The 26,959-nt window shown below is 42.1% G+C and overlaps 2 protein-coding genes and 2 long non-coding RNA genes across 4 annotated transcripts; 3 read left to right on the top strand and 1 right to left on the bottom strand.

Annotated features, from left to right (window-relative positions):
* Nucleotides 1-964: 964 nt before the first annotated feature.
* Nucleotides 965-5,377, top strand: LOC136440271 (cholinesterase 1-like). The gene is made up of 6 exons (XM_066436201.1): nucleotides 965-1,120; nucleotides 1,657-1,894; nucleotides 2,319-2,477; nucleotides 3,115-4,149; nucleotides 4,456-4,616; nucleotides 4,810-5,377. Exons 2-6 carry the CDS (start codon nucleotides 1,659-1,661, stop codon nucleotides 4,962-4,964), a joined length of 1,746 nt encoding a protein of 581 aa, XP_066292298.1. The 5' UTR covers nucleotides 965-1,120; nucleotides 1,657-1,658; the 3' UTR covers nucleotides 4,965-5,377.
* Nucleotides 5,378-9,737: 4,360 nt separating this feature from the next.
* On the top strand, nucleotides 9,738-10,703 carry LOC136440914 (uncharacterized). The gene is made up of 2 exons (XR_010756728.1): nucleotides 9,738-9,844; nucleotides 10,280-10,703. It is a non-coding gene; the product is annotated as an uncharacterized lncRNA (long non-coding RNA).
* A 1,717-nt stretch (nucleotides 10,704-12,420) lies between these two features.
* LOC136440660 (cholinesterase 1-like) lies at nucleotides 12,421-17,969 on the top strand. Its single transcript, XM_066436755.1, has 5 exons — nucleotides 12,421-12,656; nucleotides 13,187-13,345; nucleotides 13,881-14,924; nucleotides 17,081-17,241; nucleotides 17,691-17,969. The coding sequence occupies exons 1-5, from the start codon at nucleotides 12,421-12,423 to the stop codon at nucleotides 17,819-17,821; spliced, it is 1,731 nt and encodes a 576-aa protein (XP_066292852.1). The 3' UTR covers nucleotides 17,822-17,969.
* A 1,390-nt stretch (nucleotides 17,970-19,359) lies between these two features.
* On the bottom strand, nucleotides 19,360-22,107 carry LOC136440417 (uncharacterized). Its single transcript, XR_010756670.1, has 2 exons — nucleotides 21,553-22,107; nucleotides 19,360-19,989 (listed from the first exon to the last, which is right to left on the bottom strand). It is a non-coding gene; the product is annotated as an uncharacterized lncRNA (long non-coding RNA).
* Nucleotides 22,108-26,959: the final 4,852 nt, after the last annotated feature.

Raw genomic sequence — 26,959 nt, 5'->3', positions numbered from 1 at the left:
CCAAGAGAACAACATACGATTTATTTGGGGTGAAGTTAAAAACTTAAGTTAAAGCTGGTTCCAGATAAACCAATTACAACAATTTGTACATTCGTACATTGACTTCTATGAAATGAAGGAAGACGTTTTCTGTCCACGTTTTCACTGCTGTGCCACCCCCCATTTCAATCGACTGCTGCGACAGATGAAATGTGTCACCAGCTGACCATGAGGTCGATTTGTGTTATTCTTTGTTGTGGAGATCAAAGAAAATCACCTGTGGAACTAATGACAATGCGGGACAGGTATCTTTGTTCTCGTAGACAAACATCCAATACGAGACTTGGCATCTTTATATTTGTACCTAGTACGTAGGATAACATTTGTCAAAGGCTGACAAACTCTTTGATAGATCTGTGTGATACAAACAAGAGTTCTGAATCGACCTATTAGTATTACATTAACTGAGACCCCATTTGTACGTCCTTCTTTAACAAGGTTCAGCTATTTTTCTTAGAGATCCGTAACTACCTTTTGTTGGCCAATAGATATATTTGATATTGATCTTAGATTGACATGCCATCTTCTCCTTAAAGATTAATGATACAGAGCCTTGATTTTAGACTGTATGTTGTTTCAATAACGTCTTCATTCGAATTTGTAATAGCAAAGGTCGTCCCATACATCCTTTCTAATGTCGCAATGGTTGACGATTGACGAGGCAATGACATGCCCAGCAATATTGACAGCAATGAGTTGCAAATTTACCCTGTATGCACCATTGGCCCAATTATGTCAGTTAAGTTAACAGCAAACCAGACACGCACCTTTGAAATAGGTAAATACAACTTAAGTTGCGTTTGAAAGTAAGCGAATCGTGAAGACGCAACTGTTTATATTTGCCAGACGAAGTCAACAGTTTGGTTTTCCTTTGTGAAAGTGTTTGTAGAGCAGGTGGCGTTAAGGTATGCGTACAGGCATGCTTACAGACAAATACGTCCTGTGAGTTTGTTAGCTCCGAGCCCTTTAAGAGGCTTTTGTAACAGATAACACTCCAAATATACGTCTAGGCCAGCACAGGACGGACATCATTTGAGTAACCCTCTTGAAGAAAGAAAATCGAAGCTTTCTAAAGTTGCAGGTAAGTTGTTCTTTTACTAATTCACGGGCTTTTTGATCAGCATCCTAAGGTTCGCAATCCTTGAATTATCGGTAGCATGACTATCGTTACTGAAATCTGCCAAAATATGGCAAAAGTATGAAGTAGTTTCAGGTGTCGCCCCGCCTTTGTTGTGGGACTCTCGCTTGCGGGGGTCTCTCGGCGGGTGGTGTGCGGCCGCGCTCCCGAACGCGGAGATGGGCGCCCGGCCTCGCGGTGAACAGCCTCTAGTCGATAGAACAATGTAGGTAAGGGAAGTCGGCAAGCCGGATCCGTAACTTCGGGAGAAGGATTGGCTCTAAGGGCTGGGCCGGTCGGGCTGGGACCAGAAGCGAGACGGGAATGTCCGGGGCTGGGCGAGGCGCGCTCGTCGTGTCGAGCCCGGACCTGGCGACGTGACTGACTCGTGGACGGCCTCAGCTATTGCAGCCAGCTATTGCACTTATGTGTTAGATGTATGAACTCAAAACTAGTAACCCTGACTTTTAAAATGGGTCATATTTCCAAACGTTCTGCAGGTATGGCTGTGTACATCCTAGCGGCCCTCTGCGCCGCCATGTTCAGCCCAGTGACAGTCCAGGCAGCGGCTGAAGTGACGGCTCCTGCGGGAAGACTTGTCGGGCTGGAGCAGGACGTGTTCGGGACGACAGTTCACGCCTTCCTCGGGATCCCCTTCGCACATCCTCCGGTCGGCGAGCGGCGATTTCGGCGTGCCGAACGCCTACCTCCGTGGGACGGAGTCTACAATGCAACAACGTAAGCACCTCTACTTAAAAAAAAAACTATAATGAAGCTAAATTGCGATGACGTTGTAGCAGCCCGTTCGAAACCAACACCGTGCCTCGTGAAAACAGATAGTTTGAGAAGAAAACAGTGCATAAACATCGCGATGACATACAATCGCAAGATGGCGTGACATTTCGTTTGCCTGCCTCTCAAAAGTACATTTACGGTGACCGACGGTGCCAGGCTCCAAATCGGCTGTTTGCGATGACGTCATTTAGTGTCAGTTACCTGACAACAGTAATCAGGAGCTGGAAGTACCATTTCTGTTGATTCAATGTTAGTATATCACACGGATGTATATCTATAGTAGCTATGTCTATGCTAATAAAGCTAAATCTGGACCAATAGGCGATCGTAAATTCAAACATTTACGGTTGTAATGTATCATTATTAGGTACCCAAGTACGTGTATGCAACAATCGAGGCTAACTCCTGTGGGAGGTGAGATCACCCCGAAGAGCGAGGACTGTCTGTACCTGAACGTCTGGCAACCAAACCCTGTCCCTACAGGAGCCGCCGTCATGGTCTATATTCACGGTGGAGGGTTCAACGGGTAAGTCTAGAAGATTTTCTATCTTCATCTAAGTGGGGCTTAAATAGAATATAGACTGTTAAGAGACACTAGAGCGTTCAAAAATGTGATAGACATTCCAACGGTCTCTCATTGCATATTGGTGGCCAAATAGTGCCCAACAGGAAGAAAGAAGAGGGGGGGGGACAAGATATCACTTGAAAAGGACAGTTGGGAGTGATCTTGTTGAGATAGGCTGCAGTTGGCTGGGGGTTCAGTGGACAGTATCGAACAAAAAACAGTTGAAGTCAATGACGTTCATTGATGATGATGATGATACAATGATGTTCAATTATCTTCCAATAATCTTCTGATAATCTCAAAGTGTTTTGTAATGCCATCTTTATGGGTTTTTTTAGCAATATAAATGACAAACATAGGTTATTCACCCCTAGGGGGCTTCCGTCCTGTTTTGCTACAAAGAAAATTTGACTGGCACAATCATGGGCTTGAACATATATCTGACATAAACTTTTCAAAATGTGCTATTCACAATAAAGGACTAATGTTTTGTCTTTAATTTCTTCTTGGTTTTGGTAGGACTTTTTTGTTCAACACCCACTCTCTAGCATTTGACAGTTATGAAACTTCATTATACATGTATTTTGATCTCTTTTAGTGGCTCTTCTGCTCTGTACACTGGAAAGTTTCTGACTGCCACAGAAGGAGTGATCGTGGTGACCGTTAACTACCGAGTCGGCCCACTGGGATTCCTGTACACAGGAACTGATGACGCACCTGGAAACATGGGTCTGACTGACCAGCTACTGGCCCTTCAGTGGGTACAGGACAACATACCATCTTTCGGAGGAGATTCCTCGAAAGTAACCATTTTCGGACAAAGTGCGGGCGCATCTAGTGTAGGTCTCCATCTACTGTCCCCGGAGAGCAGAAACGTTTTCAGTCGGGCCATTTTGCAGAGTGGAGGCGCCTTACTGCCGGGTATAGTCGAAACCATGTCCGACGCTACCGACAAGACCACGGCGTTTTCTGGAAGTCTCGGCTGCCCAACTGAACAAGGTATAGCAGCACTACTGACCTGTCTACGATCCCAAGATGCACAGCAGTTTGCAACCTTTACCATGTTCAATCCCGTGACGGACAATAACTTCATCCCTGAAAACCCGTCAGACTTGTCCGATGACGGCATGTTCAAAAGAGCCGACATTCTGATCGGGGCCAATGCCAATGAAATTGTCTTCTTCCTCGCCCTCTTCGGCATTCCTGGTTTCAGTTTTGGCTCGGGGGCTAACGTTGATAGAGAGCAATTTCTACAAGCAATGAACACACCCCCACTAGGGTTCAATGAGTTGGTACTGGAGGCAGTCGAGTTCCAGTACACTGACTGGCTATACCCTGACGCTGACACAAGGTACCGGAACATCCTGGATGCTGCAAGGGGAGACTATTCGTTCGTCTGCCCGGCTGTTACCACGGCACGCGCCCATGCCCGGTTCGGCACCAACGTGTACATGTACGAGTTTGCCCATCGCGTCACTGCATCACCCTGGCCGGAATGGGTTGTCGCGACCCACGGAGATGAGGTTCAGTTCGTGTTCGGGATTCCAACCATCCCAGCAGTTGGCTACAGTACGGAGGATACCGAGCTCTCCAGTACAATGATGCGATACTGGGCAAACTTCGCCCAAACAGGGTAAATTTCGTTTGCACTAATACAAACTTTTTCTTTTCAGCCAGCACACTTTGCCATTGTATCTAAGTGGAGTTCAGGAAAAATGCAATATCAGGTTCTTTAAAATATATTCAGCATAATTCTTTTTTACCTGCTTAAAATCTGTTGCCACAACTGCTATGTGTAATCAGTGGAACTGTATGTGTTACAACCCTATTCTTGTAGTTTCAGAAAAGAATAATGAAATACAAAAGATTTAAAAAGAAATATAATTTTTGTGTTGCATATAACCTGAAACTGAACTCAGTTAATTTATTGCACAATTAGGAATCCTAACAACGACGACGACGCTGTGTGGACGCCCTTCACCGAGACTGACAGAGCCTACATGTTCCTGGAAGGGAGTGGTCCCCGGATGATGACCGAATTTAAAACCACTGAGTGTGCCTTTTGGGATGTCTACGTGCCCTCCCTTTTGAACAAAACAGGTGAGTGGAAAGCAAAAGGCTAGTAGTTTGTTTTTCTACATTTTCAATGTCATTTTACTTGCAAACTGAATAAGACTGTAATGAAAGACGGCAATGTCTTGCGAATATTTTCAAGTTTCTTACATGAGATGCATTGGTGTTTTTTTTTTTCAAATGTTTCACCTTTGACGTTATGTTGTGATTGGTTTTCAAGATGCACAGGACTTGGTGACGTCAGAGCCCGTCCAGTGCCAGACTACTGCAGATGTTGTCCTCCCAGCAGTTTGGGGACAGAGTCTGACGCTGGCTCTTCTGCTGAACGTCTTCAAGGACTTCATCAGCTTTGTTACTTCCATTTTTCTTTTGTGAGAGATGGACATGGAGACCGTTGGGCACTTGGCAAAAAGAGACAACCTTTGACCAGAAGTCAAGGTTTCGTAGCCACTAAAGAAATTATTTGTGAGCATGACAAAATTCTAACCTGACGAATCGCGCCCCTAGTGGCCAGCCGGTCCTGTAACCACCATCCCTCTAGAGGGGGTCAGTAACCTCCGGCCGAGAGCCTGTGTAAATACAGGCTAGAGAAATTTTTATACAAATAATTATTCATCAATTCAATTTTACCCGCGCAATTTGTTCTAATGAAGGCTCTCTGCTAGTGCATTAGGTGATTTTCATCCAACATGGCTTGACGTAGACTTATTTGCTCTGAAGTGTTTAGTTGCTGCGATGTGTCTTTTGATTTCTAATATTTGATGTGGCAATAAAGTATTCAATCACTGCTTTCTGGTATTTCGTCTGCCTATTTTCCACTCACTTCTAGGTATAAGGACATAACAAATATCAATGAATTTAGAAGCTTCTGTTGATAACAACGTGTGCGACCATGAATTGTATGTAATAATGATAAAACCTGACTATCTTATTTCAACCTTTAAAAAACGTTATAAGAATCCTGTGTTGGGCTCTACTGGTGAAAGGATTTTAAAAAAAAGAAACTGGGGTTGCCTTTCAAGCTACAGAATGATTCTTATATGCTCATACCATCTATTTCAAGCTTGTATGAGTTCACGCTAATTTGCATAGAATTACATCCGTTACTGCCAGAACCTACATTAGCCGCCAACTTGTATCTTATTGTGGCAATCAAAGTCAAATCAAATCATAAGTTGAAAAGGATTCACAACTTATTGATCGCTATATTTGAAAGAAAGAAAGATTTGCTTGCTAATTGATTCAAAGAACAAAGGAATGTGTGAATTGATTGTCAATTTTATCTCAGGACAAAATGTGTGAATAAAAAGATGATTTTATATTAGCACTGAACTAGCATGGGGCGCATTACGTTTATTTTCATATTGAAAAACTTAGAGTTTTGAAAATTTGAAAATTGAAAACCTACATTAATTGATTAAAGTATGCCGGAGCATGATTGCGTTTTGAAGGGTTAATCGCCGATCCGCAAAATCATTAGCAAGACTCCAGATACCGCAACCCAGTGTTGGGATGCCCCCTTGCGAGATGCAAACGTCGCTACACCCTTCCTCTAACAGATAGCTCCTGGACCATTGATTCAACGGCTTTAGTTTAACACCCTTGTTTGTATGACCCAAATGTTTCAAACAGTTTGACATTCTTAGCTTACTTACCCCACATGTAAGCACAAGAATGCCAGGCCTGCTATCATTGATGTTTGTCTGCATAGACAAGTTTTCAAGTAACGTTATTGTCATAAGTTCCGCATGTGATTTTATTTCATCCACAAAAGAATAACGTTATGCTTAGGTCACAATTGGAAAAAGGGGCCCTGCCGGGTAGTTCCCGGGCCGCTTTTTGGCACTTCCGGGCGTGACCCCTACGTGGCCCCTTGGGGCACCCTGCGGCTACCGGGCTATTTTTGGGCCCGGCGGGGACCCGAGAAAAATTTAGTTCTGACTTAAATTCTACCCGGGCCCCGCGGACACAACGACGCCGTGACCTCAACGTGAGAACACCGCGTGGTACCCCTCCGGTTGCCGGCAGTCCACCGGGACAAGTAATAATTTGTCTGTTTGTTTGTTTGTTTGTTTGTTTTTTATTCATTTGCACAACAAGAAAATTTATAAAACACAATACGATAAACAATAGATAATAACAGGTTCAGGAGGAGGAAAAAAGCGTTTATAGCTTATACTTGGCCCTCCTCGTCTATACTTATCAAACTTGATTATAACTTATAAATAATATAGCAAAGTAATACATAGAATATGATAACGATAGACAATGATAATCAAATAATGGTCTAAATAAAAGTTAGATAATAACTGGACATGTGACTCTACTACAGGGCGGCTATGATAGGTTTTCAGGGCACCTTTAAAGGTAAGAAAAAAGGGTGATTGTTTGTATATTTGTCTGAAGACTGTTCCATATTGTGATATATTTGCACTTGACGAGAACTCTGCTAATGATGTACGAAAGAGAGGAATATGGATTTCTTTGCCTGGTATAATAGTTGTGAACAAGTGTGAAGAAGGGTTTGGGAAAATATAGAATATATTGGGGAAACTGTTAGAATGGAAATTAAACGTAATTTATTGATATCGTGGATGTCTAGTATTTTTGAAATAGAGGAGCCATGTGTGAGCGAAAGTCAGAAGCAGTTGCTATCCTTGTGAATTTCTTTTGGAGAGTTATATGCGGATCTAGAGTTGTGTGGCAGGCGCATCCCAAAACAATGTTACATTAGGTCAAATATGAGTATATAAGGCTGTTGCCAATAGTTGTGAGAATCTTTTCAGGGATGATGTATTTGCTTTTCACAATAACACCAATTGTTTTAGCATTTTTTTTACTTATAGCAGAGACTGGGCTTTCGAGTTTAAATGTTCATCTACTATTACCCCCCAAAATGTTGGTCTGTTTCTCTTGTACATTAGGAACATTTTGGACTTATTGATATCATAACTTTTATTTTTACTACAGAAAATAAGGTAGTTCTGGAATTTGTCCGTAACTTGTTTGCATCAAACCACGTACTTTACACATATCTTGGTTAGCCAGTTGTATCAGAGGGTCAACGTTTTTGTGGAAAAGGAATATGTTGGTGTTATCGCCAAAGATTTTAGAATAAGGTATTGTTATGTTATGATACGGATCAAGTGGACAGACTAAATGTGTGTACTTCGTAAGACCGGGTCAAGTGTGTGACGTTACAGATCAGGTGAGTAGAACTAAAGCGTGAACTTCGTATATCGTGTTTCTTTTTGAGCTCCGGATCGAGTGCAGTTTTATATAACCCCGAGATATGACGAGTGCCCGCCAGGAGCCTGCCTGATGGCCGACCGTCGTTCGCGGGGCATTCTGCAGGGACCCTACAACTGCCCCACCTGGATGTGATAAGCACGCGGTACCCTGTCGGACCCCACAGGGGTCACTACAAGACACCGTCAGAGCAACTGACGGGTACCTGCCGGAGACCGACAATGAAAATTTTACAAAAATGCCACCGAGTACCTGTCGGAGCACCCCGGGACCCCTACAGGGCAGCGTGAAGGAAACTTTTAATTGTGACCAAGACAGCCGGTGCCCCCCAAACGTCAGAGCCCGGCCGGGGCTACATCCCCGACGGGCACCGGCGCAATTGTGACCTAAGCATTACCTGGCGTCTTTATTATACTTCGGTCCCAATTGGAAAAAGTAGCCCCGTCGGGTAGCTTTTTTCAGGCGTGACCCCTACGTGGTCCCGTCGGACACTCTGCGGTTGCCGGGCTTTTTTTGGGTCCAACCTCGTATTCCGAATCAATTTGACAATTTGAGTTAAATTGAACGCGGGACCCGATAACAAATAGGCACAGTGAGCTAATCGTGTGAGCACCGGGAGGTACCCCAGATACACGGCAGCCCACCGGGACAAATTTTTGGCTTCGGGTCCCGACGGGACTACACCCCCGGGACTACATATACACACCGGCGCAATTAGACCGAGGCATTAGCGGGTGACACCACATATCCCCTGAGCAACGAACCGGCGCTGCTGTGGAATTCTCCCCTGCACAAGTAGGAACAAGGAGGTTTTATATAAAACCTCCTTGGTAGGAATAACACAAACCGACATTTCGGTCATCGGGTAACACATGTTATTACATGTGGTGGTGTCACCTGTGCAAGAACGAATAACATAAACTGACTCCGCGGTCGGCAGGTGATGCATAACCTGGATTCAGTGCCGGTTCGTTACTCATGTGTAATAATATGTGTTACTCGATGACCAAATGTCGGGTTGTGTTATTCTTTTTATGGCAAGGGAGAATTCCACAGCAGCGCTTGTCCATTGATCATGTGTAGTACAGCAGCTAAAATATCAGAGGTTGACAGGTAACGTCTCTGGAGCTCCCTTTATTTCATAGAAAGTACTTTGAGTGTACAACCATCCTCAAAAGTTATCAGTAGCTTTAAGTTAACAACAATAGCAACAATGTATACTTCTTTGCCATTTGATTTTGATTTGTTTTGATGTTTTACAGAACTACATAAGAAGTCTAGTATGGCTGTGTACATCCTAGCGGCCCTCTGCGCCGCCGTGTTCAGCCCTGTGGCAGTCCAGGCAGCGGCTGAAGTGACGGCTCCTGCGGGAAGACTTGTCGGGCTGGAGCAGGACGTGTTCGGGACGACAGTTCACGCCTTCCTCGGGATCCCCTTCGCACATCCTCCGGTCGGCGAGTAGAATTCATTTCATAACCTCCGGCGCAGGTGTTGCTATTACCTTAGAGCCTCCCGCAGCTATGTTGCATTGGCCGACTTAGCGGCGAAGTTTCTTTCTCTAAAGTTTTCGGTTTTGTGCCGATACTACAGTTTTCCCAATGGAGTTTAATGAAATTGTCTTCCCCTCATTTATCATTGTTCGTCGGAGAGTGACTTTAGTTTAGGTCATCATCTCGGTCGTAGTATTCGTAGATTTCCAAGTCATGGAAGTATTGCTATTGCCGTATGCATTTAGTGGAACCGAACATGTCAGAAACCTAGTATTCTTTAAGCTAGTTTACAGCATCATTGTTGAAAACATATGGAATGTAACCTATTAATTCAATCGATGCATTGCTCCTTTAGCGATCCTAACAACAACAACGTGACAGTGTGGACGCCTTTCACGGAGGCTGACAGAACCTACATGTTCCTGGAAGGGAGTGGCCCCCGGATGATGACCGGACTAAAAACCACTGAATGTGCCTTTTGGGATGTCTACGTGCCCTCCCTCATGAACAAAACAGGTGAGTGCAATGAATAAGTGCTTGCAGTTATATCTCATAAATAAAACCATTAGCAATGTGATTTTCCTTGAATAAGGCTCAGTTGAAAGAAGGTAACGGCTTTTAGGAATACATACAATTCATACTCTACTACTGGATAAATTGCGGAAATTATTTCCGCACGTTTCGACTGACATCCATTACTCTTCTTCAGCGTCACTAAAACAACCGCTAGTGATGGATGTCACTCGAAACATCCTGAAGTAATCTCCGTAATTTATCTAGTAGAAGAATTTGAATTTTAACAAGTATTTTTTTTACATGGATGTCTAACCTTCATCAACGTGTCTTTATGAAATGTTTGTGACATTTCTGACACGATAGGCATTGTGTCTCTTTTCTTTTTAAGTTTCACTCACAACTCTTTCTGTTTTGCGACCTGGTGTCGATCGCCAGAGCCCGTCCAGTGCCAGACAACGTCAGGTGCTGGTCTACCGTCAGTTTGGGGACAGAGTCTGACACTGGCTCTACTGCTGACTGTGTTCAAGGACATTATCAGCTTCGTCACTTCCATCCTCCTACTGTGAGAGATGCGCAGAGCTGAATAGATGAGCACAAAAATAAATCACCTTTGACCACTAGCTAGGTTTTATAGCCACTAAATAAATTCTTTGTGAGCATGATAGAATTTCATACTAATGATTATTCATATCAATTTAATTTTACCTACGGACCTATTGTTTCATGAAGGCTCTTTACTTTAGGTGATTTTCATTCAACATGGCTTGACGTAGAATTATTTACCCTGAAGTGTTTAGTTGCTGTGATGTGTCTTTTGATTTCTAACATTTGATGTGGCAATAAAGTCTTCAATCACTGCTTTCTGGTATTTCGTCTGACTATTTTCCACTCACTTCTAGGTATAAGGACATAACAAATATCAATGAATTTAGAAGCTTCTGTTGATAAAAACGTGCACGTGTGCCACCATAGATTGCATATAATAATGATATAATCTGACTATTTTTGTCCAACCTTTAAAAAATGTGACAAGATTAAAAGAATCCTGTGTTGTGCTCTACTGGTGAAAGGGTTTAAAAAAACAAGACCCATACCCTTAGTCCCCTGGGGTTGCCTTTCAAGCTACAGAATGATTCTTATATGCATACCATCTATTGCAAGCTTTTATGAGTTCACGCTAATTTGCATAGAATTACATCCCTTATTGTCAGAATCTACATTCGCCGCCTGTGCTACTCTTGTATCTTATCATGGCAATCAAAGTCAAATCAAAACCGACGCAACTAATAGACACCGTGAGCTAATCGTGCGAGCACCGGCAGTTAACCCACGGTACCCGGCAGCCCACCGGGACAGATTTGTGGCTCCGGGGCCCGGTTGGGTCTACACCCCCGGGACACCGGCGCAATTGGGACCGAAGAATTACTGCCATTACTGACACATATCCCCTGATCAACGAACCGGCGCTGTTGTGGAATTCTCCCCTATCATAAAAGAATAACACAAACCGACATTTTGGTCATCAGGTAACACATATTCTCACACATGATCAACGAACAGGCACTGAATCCAGGGCATGTGTCACCTGCTGACGTGATATGACCAAGAGGTCAAATTGTGTTGTTCATTGTAGCGCAGGTGAGGCCACCACCACAGCAGCGGAAGAGTTAACAGGTAATATCACCGGAGCTCCCTTCATATAGAAAGCACCATGAGTGAACAACTGTCGTCATTAGTTATCAACTAATTGAGTGACAGATATCAAACTCACGATGAACTGAGTGTGTACTACTGCTATCAAAGCTACATATTTATAGTTCTTGCGTTACAATGAAGAAAGGTCTTATAGACGAGTGCTTGCGTTACAAGGAACAGAGGTCAATTTGGTATTTGATAGTAATAATCGGAGTTACAATGCTTAAACATGGACAGGACCTTCATTGAATCATTATCTTTTATAGAACAAATTGACATAAACTGTCTCTCATTGTATGCTGTTCAAGACAATGTTGCATGAGAGCTGGAAAAATGTTCAAAAACAGTGATCGTAGAGTAATGGATGTATTCGCTTAATATTCAATTTTTCATATATAGAGATGACTATCATATAATGCTGCATATCAATATGATGAAAAAATCTACGTTACGACTGACAGGTCTTCAAGGTCAGATGATGCAGCCACAACTACAGCTATAGAATAAGGGCACGTTGGCAGCGGCGTGAGGGCACCACACCAGGTCACCAACAGACCAAACAAGCCGCATTTACACATTGTCCTTCTCCCACGTAGATCCGGACTTTGATATTCTTTTGGCCGGCCTAATGTATAATAAAGGTCACGGGACAGCTCTGCACGGGAGAATACATTGATAACGAAAATAATAAATAAACAAAAGTTGACTCTTTATGTAAGGCATTTAAACAGCCAAGATTTTGAAACTCATGATTAAAGATAATTCTTTAGTCAGTATTCTTTTCTTGATGTTGTTGTTGCCTTTATCCTTTAGTGACACCTCAGTCAGTTTGTTATTTATGATTCGTATGATGTTCTACAGAAGTACAGAAGAGGACAGGTATGGCTGTGTACATTCTAGCGGCCCTCTGCGCCGCCATGTTCAGCCCAGTGACAGTCCAGGCAGCGGCTGAAGTGACGGCTCCTGCGGGAAGACTTGTCGGGCTGGAGCAGGACGTGTTCGGGACGACTGTTCACACCTTCCTCGGGATCCCCTTCGCTCATCCTCCGGTCGGCGAGCGGCGTTTTCGGCGTGCTGAACGCCTACCTCCGTGGGACGGGGTCTACAATGCCACAACGTATTGACCTTCTTTTCACTTTCTATCTTAAAACAGAAGGTTTAATTTTACTTGTTTTGTTTTGACAATATAAAATCAGTGATTTTTCCCTTATCAGATGTTAAAACAAATAAAGGGCCTCCGGGATAACGTACCACTGGGATAAAAATCCAAATTTGAAATTCGGGCATTCAACTTAAATCACCTACATTCAAAACTAGAACTCTGTTTCTGATTTCATTTTATTTTCCAAAGATTTTCACCTCCGTCCTATTTTGTTTATTTTCAAATATTTGACATGTATAACACAATATATATAATTTGATATATATATGTAACATTTTTTCTCCAATACTGTAGCTGTATGTGTTGGTATATAGCTCTACCGCCAACTTAAAACCACCGAAAACATTTGTGTCCAATACTGTAGCAGTATGTGACTATAGCACTGCCGTGAACTTAAAACAACAGCGAATACTCCATTTCGCGAAAGACAAGTGATTGGGATAAATTAATAGCAAATTAAAACATAACTAATTCACTATCCCTAGGTATCCAAATACGTGCATTCAAGAATCGAGTCTTACTGTATTGGGAGGTGAGATCACCCCGAAGAGCGAGGACTGTCTGTACCTGAACGTCTGGCAACCAAACCCTGTCCCTACAGGAGCAGCCGTCATGGTCTGGATTCACGGTGGGGGCTTCAGGACGTACGTATGAAAGATCACAAATCTTCGCTAAATAGCAATAACTCATTGACAAGCAACTGGATATGATTTCGGAAACGGTCAGACGTTTCACGTAGCATCCACTACTTTTCGATTACTTTACGATTATATACGTCCTTTGAAATCGCAGTATCAACATTATCAGAAGAAATTCCAAATATAAGTAAGGATTTGGACCCATATCAAAACACAATAGGATGTATGTTTTTCGAATTTATGCTTAGTTTTGTGGTCAACCGCTATTTCATGCTTCGGTTTCAATTGGAAAAAAGCCATTTTTTGAGGGGGGGGGGGCTTTTGGGCGTGACCCCTGGCCCCGTCGGAAACCCCGCGGTAGCCAGGCTATTTTCGGGCCCGGCCCGGACTTCGAATCAATTTGACTCATGTTTGAATTAAGCGCGGGACCCGGCTACAAATAGATGCCGTGAGCTAATCACCCCCGACGGGAACCGGTGCAATTGGGACCAAAGGACTACATCTGACAATTTAAAACTATATTACTTTTTGTTCCTTTCAGTGGCTCTTCTGCACAGTACACAGGTAAGTATCTGTCTGCCGCAGAAGGAGTGGTCGTGGTGACCATTAACTACAGGATCGGCGTGCTGGGATTCCTGTACACAGGAACTAATGACGCGCCTGGAAACATGGGTCTGACGGACCAGCTACTGGCCCTTCAGTGGGTACAGGAAAACATACCATCTTTCGGAGGAGATTCTTCTAAGGTTACCATTTTTGGCAATAGTGCGGGCGCGGCTAGCGTAGGTTTCCATCTCCTGTCACCGGAGAGCAGAGATGTCTTCAGTCGGGGCATTCTGCAGAGTGGAACTGCCTTACAGCCATGGCCAGGTATACTCGACACCATATCCGACGCTACCGACAAGACCACGGCGTTTTCTGAAAGTCTCGGCTGCCCAACTGAACAAGGGACAGCAGCACTACTGACCTGTCTACGATCTAAAGATGCACAACAGTTTGCAACCCTGACCAGCTTCTACCCAGTGAATGACAACATCTTTATTCCTCTAAACCCATCAGATGCCATCGACGACGGCATGTTCAAAAGAGCCGATATTCTGATCGGGACCAATACAAATGAATGTGTCCTTCTCTTTAATTTCCTTCTTGGCATTTCTGGTTTTAGCGTAGGGTCGAATAGTCCCGTAGATAGAGAGCAATTTCTACAGGCTATGAACATGCCTCCACAAGGGTTCAATGAGTTGGTACTGGAGGCAGTCGAGTTCCAGTATACTGACTGGCCACACCCTGACGCCGACACCAGGTACCGGGACATCCTGGATGCTGCAAGGGGAGACTATTCGTTCGTCTGCCCAGCTGTTACCACGGCACAAGCCCATGCACGGTTCGGCACCTCCGTGTACATGTACCAGTTTGCCCATCGCGTCACTGCATCACCCTGGCCGGACTGGGTTGTCACAACTCACGGTGATGAACTGCAGTTCGTGTTCGGACTGCCCACGATGCCAGATGCCGGCTACAGTACCGAGGATGCTGAGGTGTCCCGCACGGTGATGCGATACTGGGCAAACTTCGCCAAAATAGGGTACATATATTTACTAACAATTTAAACTTTTTCTGCCAACACACCTTGCAATTCAGCTTGGAAATTACAATGTCAGGTTCTTTTCGATAGATTTGAATTCATTTCTTAACCTCCCGCGCAGCGCAGGTGTTGCTATTACCTTAGACCTTAAGGCCCCCTCTCATTGGGCTCCGGCACTGCGGCGGCACTGCCACGGCAGATTTTTACGGCACCGTCGCGTTTCTTTCACCAATTCTCATTTGCACTCTCACTGACGTGCGGCGCATTTGCGTTTGAAGCCTAGATGAGCAAGTTATTGAATGAACTTTATTGTTCGACCATCGTATATGGTACAATATATGGCACTAAATCAACAATACTGCAAGGCTAACCTATCCTACAATTATAAGTACAAAACATTATCGATAACAGTGTATGAATTACAATAAAGCCATGTATGGATTATTTTTTCCCTCGCTTTTAGGATGAAGTATAATGAAATTGACCTATGTAGGTGGTATAAGAGTTGGACATGACAACAATACATCGTTCTGTGTACCAGATATGGTGAAGTTAGTCTTAGTAGTAATACTTTGCAGCGCATCTCTCTCTTTGCCATAAGTGGGACAGGCCATGGCCATTACAAATTGCAATTCATCTGTGAGTGCCTGGTGTGTTGTGGTGTCGATCTTTTTCAACTTCTAGACAACGTGCGCTGATTCTCAGTGTAGTTACTTCTTACAAACGGTTTATCATGAATTGATGTGATAAAGTCTTCCCTGCTAAAGTGATTTTTGATTTTATAAAATGTGTGGAGTTTACTGATATTTCTAAGTGGTTCCCTCCAGCCAGGGAGAAACGTGAGTTTCACACTTTCTTTAAATGTATATCCAAAACGGTTGGTATTGACAGTCATTTTCTTCCCCGAATGATGAAGTGTCGTATGTTTTTTAAATAAACCTGTTAGTAGGTAAATTATTTAATCTTGGCGAGAGTATCTAATCAACTGTGTTTGACTATCAACGATCAATAGGAATTCCGCCAATTCACCCCTTACGGTGAAACATTGAGTAGAATTTGCGATACAGTGTCTGACTGGTATATCAAGTTCAGTTTATCACTGTACTGTATTTCTTGAATGGCACAAGAGCGGGGCGAGTGCATGTAGACGAGTGGTCTGATTCCTTTCCTGAGCGACTAGTCTACCAACTTCCGTACTGGAATAAATGTACAATGATCTAATTTTAAGTGTGATAAAACAATATCCCAATGAAAATATGAGAAGTTCTACAGCTACAATCATCAACCTCACTGCAATGCAGTAAAATAGGTTTAACCAAACTCTTAAACAGATCAATAGCTAGGGAAATGAACCGATTGTATTTTGATGGTAGTGATTTCAATTAATCAGAAATCGCAGTGCTAGCTGTTAATGGATCAAAATACAATGCAAAATCAATAAAAAATGCATCAAAAACTGATTTCAAATGATAAAAAGATTTTCACTTATGACACTTGGTACAACAAAGGTAACATGTTATAGAATATACGTATAACCTTGAAACTGACATATCACTTTTTATACAATAGCGCGCGCGGTGAGCTCCCGGTAAGCTCCCGGCGAGCGCGCGGCACTTTGCCACTTGCGTTTTTTTTCAAAATTTGAAAAAAATCGCCATTTCAACCGGCACGCCGGCGGTGTGGACCGGCACTTGTACGGCACTGAGACGTCACTAGGACGGTACGCCGAGGTCTATGCACGGCACTGCGGCGGTAGCCATTTCCAAGCTACCACACGCTACCGCCACAGTACCGCAGCCCAATGAGAGGGGGCCTTTAGATCCTCCCGCAACTATGTTGCATTGGCCGACTTAGCGGCGAAGTTTCTTTCTCTAAAGTTTTCGGTTTTGTGCCGCTACTGCATTTTCCCCACGGGAATTCAATGAAATTGTATTCCCGTCATTTTTATCGTTCGTCGGAGAGTGACTTTAGGTCATCATCTCGGTCGTAGTATCTCTAGGTTTCCAATTCATGGCAGTATTGCTATTGCTTTATGCAATTCGTGGAACCGCGCATGTCACAAAATTAGTATTCTTCTAGCTAGTTTACAGCATCATTGTTTAAAACATATAGAATGTAACCTAGCAAATCAACCGCACGATGTATTGCTCCTTCAGCAACCCTAATAACAACGACGACGCAGTGTGGACGCCATTCACCGAGACTAACAGAGCCTATATGTTCTTGGACGGGAGTAGCCCGAGGATGATGACCGGACTAAAGACAACTGAATGTTCCCTGTGGGATGTCTACGTGCCCTCACTCATGAACAAAACAGGTGAGTTGGAGGAAAAATAGGCCAGTAGCTACATCTCGTCAGTAAAATCATTAGCAATGTGATTTTCCTTCAATTAGGCTCAGTTAAAAGACGGTAACGGCTTTTAAGAATACATACAATTCAAACTCTATCACTGGATAAATTACTGAGATTATTTCTGGACGTTTCGATTGACATCCATCACTTTGCTTCGGCGTCACTAGAACAACCGCTAGTGAGGCTGAAGAAAAGTGATGGATGTCACTCGAAGCATCCTGAAGTAATCTCCATAATTTATCTAGTAGTAGAGTATGAATTGTAACAAGTATTTTTTTTTTACATGGATGTCTAATCTTCATCAACGTGTCTTAAAGGAATGTTTGTGACATTTCTGACACGATAGGCATTGAGTCTATTTTCTTTTAAGTTTCACTCACAACTCTTTCTGTTTTGCGACCTGATGTCGCCAGACCCCGTCCAGTGCCAGACAACGTCAGGTGCTGGCCTGCCGTCAGTTTGGGGACAGAGTCTGACACTGGCTCTTCTGCTCACCGTCTTCAAGGACTTCATCAGCTTCGTCACGATGGTCTTCTTGCTGTAAAGGATATGCTTACTGTAACCTAAAGAACGTGAACAACCTTCTGTCAGAATTCAAGGTTTTTCAACTACTGCACAAATGGTTTATGAGCATCATAATATCATGATGAAATAAAGTTTTCTAATGATTTAGCAAAGTCATGCTAACCTACGAACCCACATCTTCTCTGGAAGACTGCCAACGTTAGATGACTTATTTTCAAATAAGTATTTTTAGAATTGCATTTTCTAAGCTATTTTGTCTATGTGATGTGTTTGTCTTTTAGCTTTAAAACGTTTGCTGTGTCAGTTATATCTTCAATCATTCTATCGTGTAATGTAGTCTATTATCAGCATATCTGTAGATACAAGGGCAACAAAATAAAAGCACCTGAAGATAGCGTTTTCTCAGGAATCTGCATACAACATTGATCTATACCCGGGTATTCTTGTCTAAACTAAGAAAATCACAATACCGTCGCGTGGCTTAATGAGGTCCTGGGTTTGAATCCTCTGACACTTCCTGACGTTGTCGTCCAAAGAAATTACCGGAATTTCCTCACTTCACTCAGGTGAAAATGGATACGTAGCTTAGATCACACCAGAGACGTCACTCGGCTAGGATATCAGATGTAGTTCTTGTGTTTGAGGAGAGCGTTACCTCGAGCACCACACATGGGTACACAGCTTGTAATAAGCTGTTCAGTATAAACTCGGCATATTATTCCGTGAGGCAGTCTACCAGGTAGGCAATACAAACAAACAAGATCGCGATGTTTCGAGACATACAGGGATTCGAGACATGCAAGATCTATTTCCTTAGCTTAGTTCCGTCTTGTTAGACCTGCAAGCTGACGAATCAGTCGTTACTGCTCATAACGCGTACCAACTATTAAAAGCTTGCACTAGTTCATGCTAATTGGCTACAATTATATTCGTTCTAGTCAGAACCTTGTAACTTGATAAGCCGCTACTTAGCCTTTCCTTTGTGATCATGTCTTATGTGCTCTGGGACATATAATGTGTAGTGCACGACACCGGTATTCCCTGTCTGTGCTTAGTTTTGTACATTGTGGCAATAAAATCAAATAAAGTCATCATAGAGTAGAAAGCAACAATAACAGCTAGGTCGATCTGTAACTCCCGCGTTGCAAAAAGCTATGTATGCCTAATAAATCAATTTTGAACAAGAAACTTGATTATTTCACGTTGTGTGAAACGTGGTTATTTTACATTGTATGATAACGTGGTTGGACCACGCTGTATGATATTGATAACAGGGTTATCTCACGATGAAAGATAATGTGTTTATTTGACATTGTGCGATAACGCGGTAATCTCACGTTGTGCCGTAACTTAGTTATCTCATAGTGTATGATAACGTGATAATTTCACGTTGTATGATAACGTGGTTATTTTACGTTGTGCGATAATGTAGTTATCTCACGTTGTACATATAGCCTGGATATTAGAGGTCGCAGCTGGCAATTACGTTCTATTTCTATATATCAATAATTTCATATCGTGACAGAGAGCCTAATACAATGTAATGAGAACGAATCATCACATTTCCAAATATTTTTCATTTATTCGAAGATCATAAAAGTGATTATTTTGATATTACAAAATCCTCTCATGGCATTGCAATCCTTTCCGATATTTTCGTGCTTATTTCTTTAAACAACAAATAATGTGTGTATCAATGCTCAAATCTGTCTCTGGACTTCATTAGCATCCGTTGCATTACGAAAGGTGAGAAATCTATAGTGTGAAAATTCGGTATATCGTGGACATAAAGAATGTCGGAGGAAGGTTGTTGGCCGGTACCAAAAAATCATTCGTAATATTCTCCAGACCGTTTTCCATACCCTAGACGCCCCCTTGCTCTTCCTCTAGCGCCGAATGGTCTAGGCTGCAGGAGGAGGTATCGGAGACCGGGTCCGAAACTATGCACCATCGAGCGAGCTCGTTTGGCGACGCCTCCTGGGACGAGGCTGTATAGGGCGTAGACATTGTCGACGGCTCGTTCCCCTTCTACGTCGGACAGGGCTCTGGGAACGAGGTTGGCGAAGATGTCGTCAGCAGAATATTCGTCGGCGGAGGATTCGGACCACCAGGGATCGCGACTCAGAGCGAATGTCCCGCCCAGAAGACACAGCACGATAAACATCGTTTTCATCGTGCTTCCGAAGCCTGCAAATAACACAACAAAATTGTAAAATTCTTACCTAAGCGTTAATTGGTTCAAACCGGTGAATGCGTTCACGTTGTCACCCCAAGGACATTATTCTATATACTGTCATTGGTCACACGCACCTGCTGACAACGATGATTTCGCCTTTTTTCAGTCAATAATCAATTTAAGTAGTATAAGCCACCTCATAGTGTAGGGGATTGTTGTTGACGTAACAATTTATGACCACTGAGACGAAAGCAATATCTAGTAAGCTATTTCACACTTCGAAAAGCGCGGCAACAGGAATTGTGGGTAACATGTCAAAGATTAAGGCCCCTAACTTTTGAACAATCTCGTCTCGATCATTGTCTCTATTTGCATAACTGGCTGTGTTTACGTCTCAGAGGACTTCACCTTTGACATATTACCCACAAATCCTGTCGCCGCGCACGCGTACTTGGAAGTATGAAAGAGCTTATTGGCCAGGAAGTCTAGACAGAGGACTGTTTGCAAGTAGGGGCCTTAAACTTTGACCTTAGATACATCACACTACACAAGCGCACTCAGAACTGTGAGGTGGCTTATCAACATGGTTATGTCTATGACGTATGTCACTGACGAAAAACAGCCGTTTCCTCCAACTGAAGCACAGGTGGCATCAGAATTAATTAGATACGCCTCCGGTTGAAACTCTTAATGAGGTAATTAGATACAATCTTGAGCCCTTGATCAAGGGAACGAACACTTATGAGACTTCCTGAATCCGGAGGATTACGTATACAGCCTAATATCTCCTTACTGCCTACCAGGCGTTGCCGAAGGAAGTAAATTGTATAGATGGCATCATAGCATGTATCGAGTTTCACTTGATTTAGAAAAACAGTGTTTTCTTTCGGTGATGGCCAAAAAGTGAAGAAAAAATGAAATTTGAAAAATGAAAGTAAACTACAAGTAGATAGCGAAAGGCAAAATCGTAACGCTTCTTAAGCTCCGCATTTCCGGAGCAGTGGGCCTTTTACAAAGAGCATGGACATACTACACTTTTGAATACACGAATAAAAAAAGTCTTTAAAAATGTCTTACGGCTGTTATACCATGTTTGATTGCTTTGATTATAGTTAAAAGCAAATAGTTCTCTAATTTTAAACTAAACGCAATTCTTCCACCTTCTTTTATCATAATGGGACTTTGAGAGGACTTGATCCATTAGATTTACTTGCTGTGGCCTTATATACGTAAACGTACAGTTCTTCAACTCAGCACAGGAGAAAAACAAAACACTTCAGGCGGTTCTATCTATATAACGAGCTCCAATTAGGAATAGTAAGAAGGCAAACCTTGTTCAGAAACTCTAGAAAGGGAGGCTGAAATGATTGGATCCTTTAGCACTGCAGTTGCCAATGCTACTCTGAATAAACTCATTCTCTCTCTCTCTCTCTCTCTCTCTCTCTCTCTCTCTCTCTCTCTCTCTCACTCACTCACTTAATCTCTGGGCCCTCCCATTCTAACAAGCCTATCGGTTTTGGACGGAAAAAGGTACATCGCTTTTATGAGAATAATGGACAAGATACAACGCTTACCTGGCTGATGTCTTGCTTGAGTAGAGATGGATTATCTAGTCACACAAGATCGCTTGTCTGTTACCGTCTTTTCCTATGGAAGGAAACACAGAGTTAAGGTCTTACTACCAGTGATTATGAGGCAGCATTGAGGCTAATAGTTTTTTTACCCCCATTTCATCTAAACGGTACTCTCGCCATGCTCAGGTGCAGTGGGATTTTTAAAGCTTTGATATCACGCTATTAAGGGTAGTTAGAAAGTGGAAATGACTGACAAGGGCATGAAAATAACATTCTTTGTTTGCGGAATCCACAATGACTGACAAAGCCATGGAAATAACATTCACTGTTTGCGGAAAAAAATTGATATAGTATTTTATAGCTTATGGCTGCCATATATGATTTATGTCCCAAAAGCCATTAAGTGGCACGCATAAGATAGTCGTTTCCGTTTAGCATCCACTTATCTAAAGTAAAGAATCTGTCAATTTTGCACCTAGAATACGGTAGATGGAAGGTAAAGTTTACTTAATCGTAATGTATTTTTATGTATTTTTAAGATGGAAATATCATTTTTGATTAAGTAGGAAGTAAGAGAAGCAGTTATTTTTCTGACCATACCTAAACCCATGCAATCCTATATTCTAACTATAACCGACAAGCGAGAAAAAAAGGGACCTTTATGCGAGACCGCGATACGTGTACCAAACTGGGTATGTTTGTAAACATTTCTTGTGACCTGTGCTTAGCCTAGCTAAGTAAAAATATACAATAACCGCCTTCATTGATTCATTCATTTAAAAGAGACATTTCTTTACGAGTTTATCCCACGATCGAACAGTTATTACACATTTCAATCGATAACATCCAGTAAAAATGTCAATTTACAGTCAGGTATCAGGCTCTGATTTTTCTAAAGAATTTAAGAAACGTATTAATTTTTTGCGCTTGAAATGGAGACCGGAGTAAAGAATTTCTGAAACGTGTATCAATTCTTCGGCGTCGCAATCTCTTATAAGGCCTAACTCGAGTTCAGCAGGAAACGAATCGGATTGAATTTGCTAAAAAATGTCCATACCTACCTGAAACTATGTAGATTATGCGCCAAAAATAGTTAATGAAGCAACTGGATAAAATTTTGAAACAGTCAAGATGTGTAGATTATCGTTATTTACGGTACGAATTAAACCTTTCAGCCCTTCAATCTCAATGTGCAGTTCCCAGCTCTTCTTCGAATGCAGAAAATACGAAACTAGACGGATATGACACTTCCGTGGCAACATGCTAAGGGCTAGCAATACCTGCACCACTGTCCGACAAAACAAAACGCTTTTTCAGGCAGAGCGTTTCGCAAGACAATTTAACAAACTAGATAATATTATTTGCTTACAAATCATGGATTAATTTGAATTTGGTTTCATACCTGAATTGAACAGACCCTAGTATTTTTACACCGACTGACAGAGAAAGATCCAGTCCCAATTTCTCGAAGGATGGAGCTTACCTTTTCTGGGACGAAAACGAGAAGCTTTCCGGAGATTTGTCCTTTTCAAGCTGATGCTGCGACAAACTGCGCAAACAACCGAAAGGTGTCCAATCTTATCTTCTCTCTGCCTCAGCGGTGTGACGTCTTAAATGTATTTATGCATGGGCTTTTCTACGCACATCGACGCGTGGTAACGTAATTGGCCATCTCATGATGTGAGATTAAACGTGTTGCAAAGCACCTGAGATAGTAAGATTTCACATTTGTCAGACAAAAGCTGGCAGTGCGTGGGAGGATATGAGATTTAGACCCACTTTACACTGAGTCCACTTCAGATAATCCGAACCGGTTCCGAACCGGATCGGTTGTCTTTAGACCTACGGGCGGAAGGGCATTGCGCCACCCGCGGTGCGAGATATTACAGTCGCTCCTCTCATATTTCTTATGTTTGATACAAGCGTTTTCTGGCATATGAAATAGTACGGGCCCAACAAAAAAAGGACGATGAGACGCATGTACAGGGATAGGCAAGACCAGGCTTGAACCCGCCGGCGTTCGTCCTCGCCTCGCTGGCTGTACTGCAAGTCGGGCACGTTGATCGGGTCATAGGAGAACACCAAAGAAGAAGCAGCCACGGGTGGCAGGCCATTGCACTTGAAACATTCGAAAACTTTCAATGACAATTGCACAAACGTTTCAGAATGAGGAAAATATGCTTCTATTGCTAGCGCAGGCTTATTAGCATATCATTATCATGACCCCGAAAGCGGTCCCGGAGCCAGTTTCCTCTTTACACACAGATCGGAACCGCATCGACCCCCCGCTGATGTGGACTAGACCAGGGTTGGGATGTGGTCTGGTGCGGTTCCTGGAGAAACCGGATTCTCCTCTTTAGACTGGGAACGGGAGGCGAACTAGTCCAGTTAAAGTGGACTAGTTCGGGTAAAGTAGACTCAGTGTAAAGCCACTCTTACAATAAGGTCCTTATATATGTTTCGCCCGCGTCAGAAACCAACAGAAAGGCAGATTTTTAATTGCCAACATAGTTACGAAGAAAACGACATTAGGGACTAGTTGACCTCTAAGATTGAAGTCACATATAGCGAGCTGTTGTTATTCCCAAAAATGGTCACAAAGAAAATAACATTAGGGGCAAGTCGACCTCAGAAATTGACCAATTAACATAATTCCCAAAGGTTGTCATGACAGAAATCAAACATATATCAGGAAACCATTGTCGACTGATGTTGAATTTAAATGACGTGTTACGCAAATCCCCAAAAGATGCTCACAAAGAAAACAACAAGTCATCCTCAGAAATTTTAATCAAAATTACGCATTATGTATAATGCCCAAAAGATGTCATTAAAGATATTAAGCAACACCGGAAAATTGTGTCGGATAATGTTCAAGGCAAATACATGTAACGCATTGCGCGAGTTCTTAAAAATGGTAACCAATAAAACAACATTAGGAAAAAATCAAATTTAAGTCAAATTGTGCATTGTGCTATTTCCAAAAGTTGTCATGACAGAAATTAAACAACGCTACAAAACTGTTATCGGCTGGTATTGAAGCCAAATGACGCATTGCGAGAACTCTTAAAAAAGGTCACAAAGAAAACAGCATTAGGGACAAGACATCCTCTGAAATTCAAGTCAAATGTGCTAATTCCCAAAATTGTCATGACAGAAAGAAGACAAACATCAAAAGACCTTTGTCTGCTGCTGATCAAATTAAGCATTGCGCTTATTCCTAAAAACTGGTCACAAAGAAACAACATAATGGGCAATCAAATTCAACATCTGAAATCTAAGTCAAATTACGCATTGTGCTAATTCCCTAATAATGTTGTCATGACAGAAATTAAACAATACAAGACAACAGTTATCCGCTTACATTGAAGTCAACTGGCGGATTGTGCGAATTCCCCAAACCCGTCATGACGCAAACAAAATCAGAAAACCATTCAAGGATGAAATTCAAGTCAAATGATGCATCGTGCTGATTCACAAAAAAATGTAAAAGCGAAAATAAGTCAGAAAACTGTGGTTCGCTCAAATTCAAGTCAAACGATGCATTGAACTAATCCCCCACAAAGGTCACGAAGGAAATTAAATCACTTAACCCGTTGTCCTTTGATTTAAAATTCAAATGAAATGACGTTTTGAAAATCCTCTTTGATTTAGATAATCTTTAGACACTGTGGCGCAGGTGTGTTTGACCGTACCCGTTTGTTTATGGTTTATGGTAAGTGTTAGTGGCTTGATGTAATGCCACAAGGTTGCAGAGCACAGTATTTTGCTTATAGGTATTTACATGGTTAAGGATCCCAAAGTGAGAAATTTCGACGCTTGAAAATTATAGTAAGGTGCACAATTAGGCTGCCAGATTTTAATATGTTTGACTTCAAGGTTCAATCTACAAAATATGTGAAAATGAGCTTGAATTTGCCGGCTCGTTCTCTTTTAACACTTTGATATGACCCCCAGGGGAGGTCACCGTACTGCAGCCGACTCACAGTAGTCGGACGGTTTACAATATTCAGGCGCGAATCCAACCCGACCGAACAAACATCGTAATCAAACTCGTACAGTCTCAAAACTTACATATTCCTCTACCATTCACCACAGCTTCAGCCTCGCTAACGTGCACAGAAGAAAAACTACGGCCTTTCCAAGCAATGTGACGCACTACTTCATACCCGAACTACTATCGCCCATTAATACTGTGTTCTGCGACCACAACAGCGAAAAAAGGCCAGCAGGCAAAGCGCACAAGTAAAAGGCAAACCGCATTGTTACTAGTCATGTTAGATTGGCATAGTGTTTGGATTCATTTACAATTTGTTTGCTTGTAATAAACACGACAAAGACCATTACGAACTCATATAAGCAGTGAACTATAATTTATTTGTATTAATGGGATATTCATTTTTTCTGATTCGTGCTTGGATGATAGCCGAAAATTTAACTAAGGGCCAAAATAGATCTCATTGAAAGGAGCTCAAATTTAGTAAAAGTCTGTCAGACCCCAAAGGATAGTCAACTACGAAAACTATGAACGAATTGGATACAATGACCTTCAGGATGCGAAGTGCTAAGCTTGACGGTAACAATAATTTAGTTTTAACCAAAAAAATCTTCAGAAGCGCATTAAGCGTAGAAAAGATCACAGAATATATGGTACTGGGGGATCAAGACATTGAGGTTGATATTTGTGCATGGCACGGAAACGCTGTGATTCATCATAATCTAACCATACTCAATAAATACAAAATTAATACAAAAACGAAATATTCATACTTAACTTCAGCCCACTAACGTTATCCCAACATCACTGTATGACTTTATTTTCTTATTTGCTGTAGAATATATTATATGGCAGTATAGAGAGTGTCGCATTTATGCCGTTCGACACTAATGGTTCATTAAATAACAACCCTTATGTCTTCGCTCGTATCAAACTTTAAGCACATTTTTCTCGCAACAGTCATGTTGAAGTGTCTGCACGTTCATCATTTAATTGACTGACGTGCATAAAGCCAATGTCATTGCATTTATCACGTTTTACTTCACTTGCTGCTGTAGTAATGAGTGCCTTAATTGCATCCTGACTCGGAAAAAAAAACATTATCAAAGATGATATGCGCTTCCAACATTGCTAATGCACTTCAACAGCATGCCCTCTTATTCAAAATCTGGCAATTATTTCTAAAAAGCATTTCAAATTCACTTTGATGTGGCATTTTGAAATCCTTGTAGATGGTGCATTTTTACCATTACAAGGAACATGGCCAAATGAGCAGTCCTTTTTTTCATTTTTTTTTCAACAAAGTATGTACAACATGTAGACAATCATACACAATATAAAATGTAAATAAATAACAATGTACAAAGCTAAGGGTGCTGACTGTTAATCATTACGCAGTCGGACAGAAGT

Source organism: Branchiostoma lanceolatum, chromosome 8 (genome assembly GCF_035083965.1).
Source record: "Branchiostoma lanceolatum isolate klBraLanc5 chromosome 8, klBraLanc5.hap2, whole genome shotgun sequence".
Taxonomy (NCBI): domain Eukaryota; kingdom Metazoa; phylum Chordata; class Leptocardii; order Amphioxiformes; family Branchiostomatidae; genus Branchiostoma; species Branchiostoma lanceolatum.
This window is presented reverse-complemented; position numbering and strand designations above follow the sequence as displayed.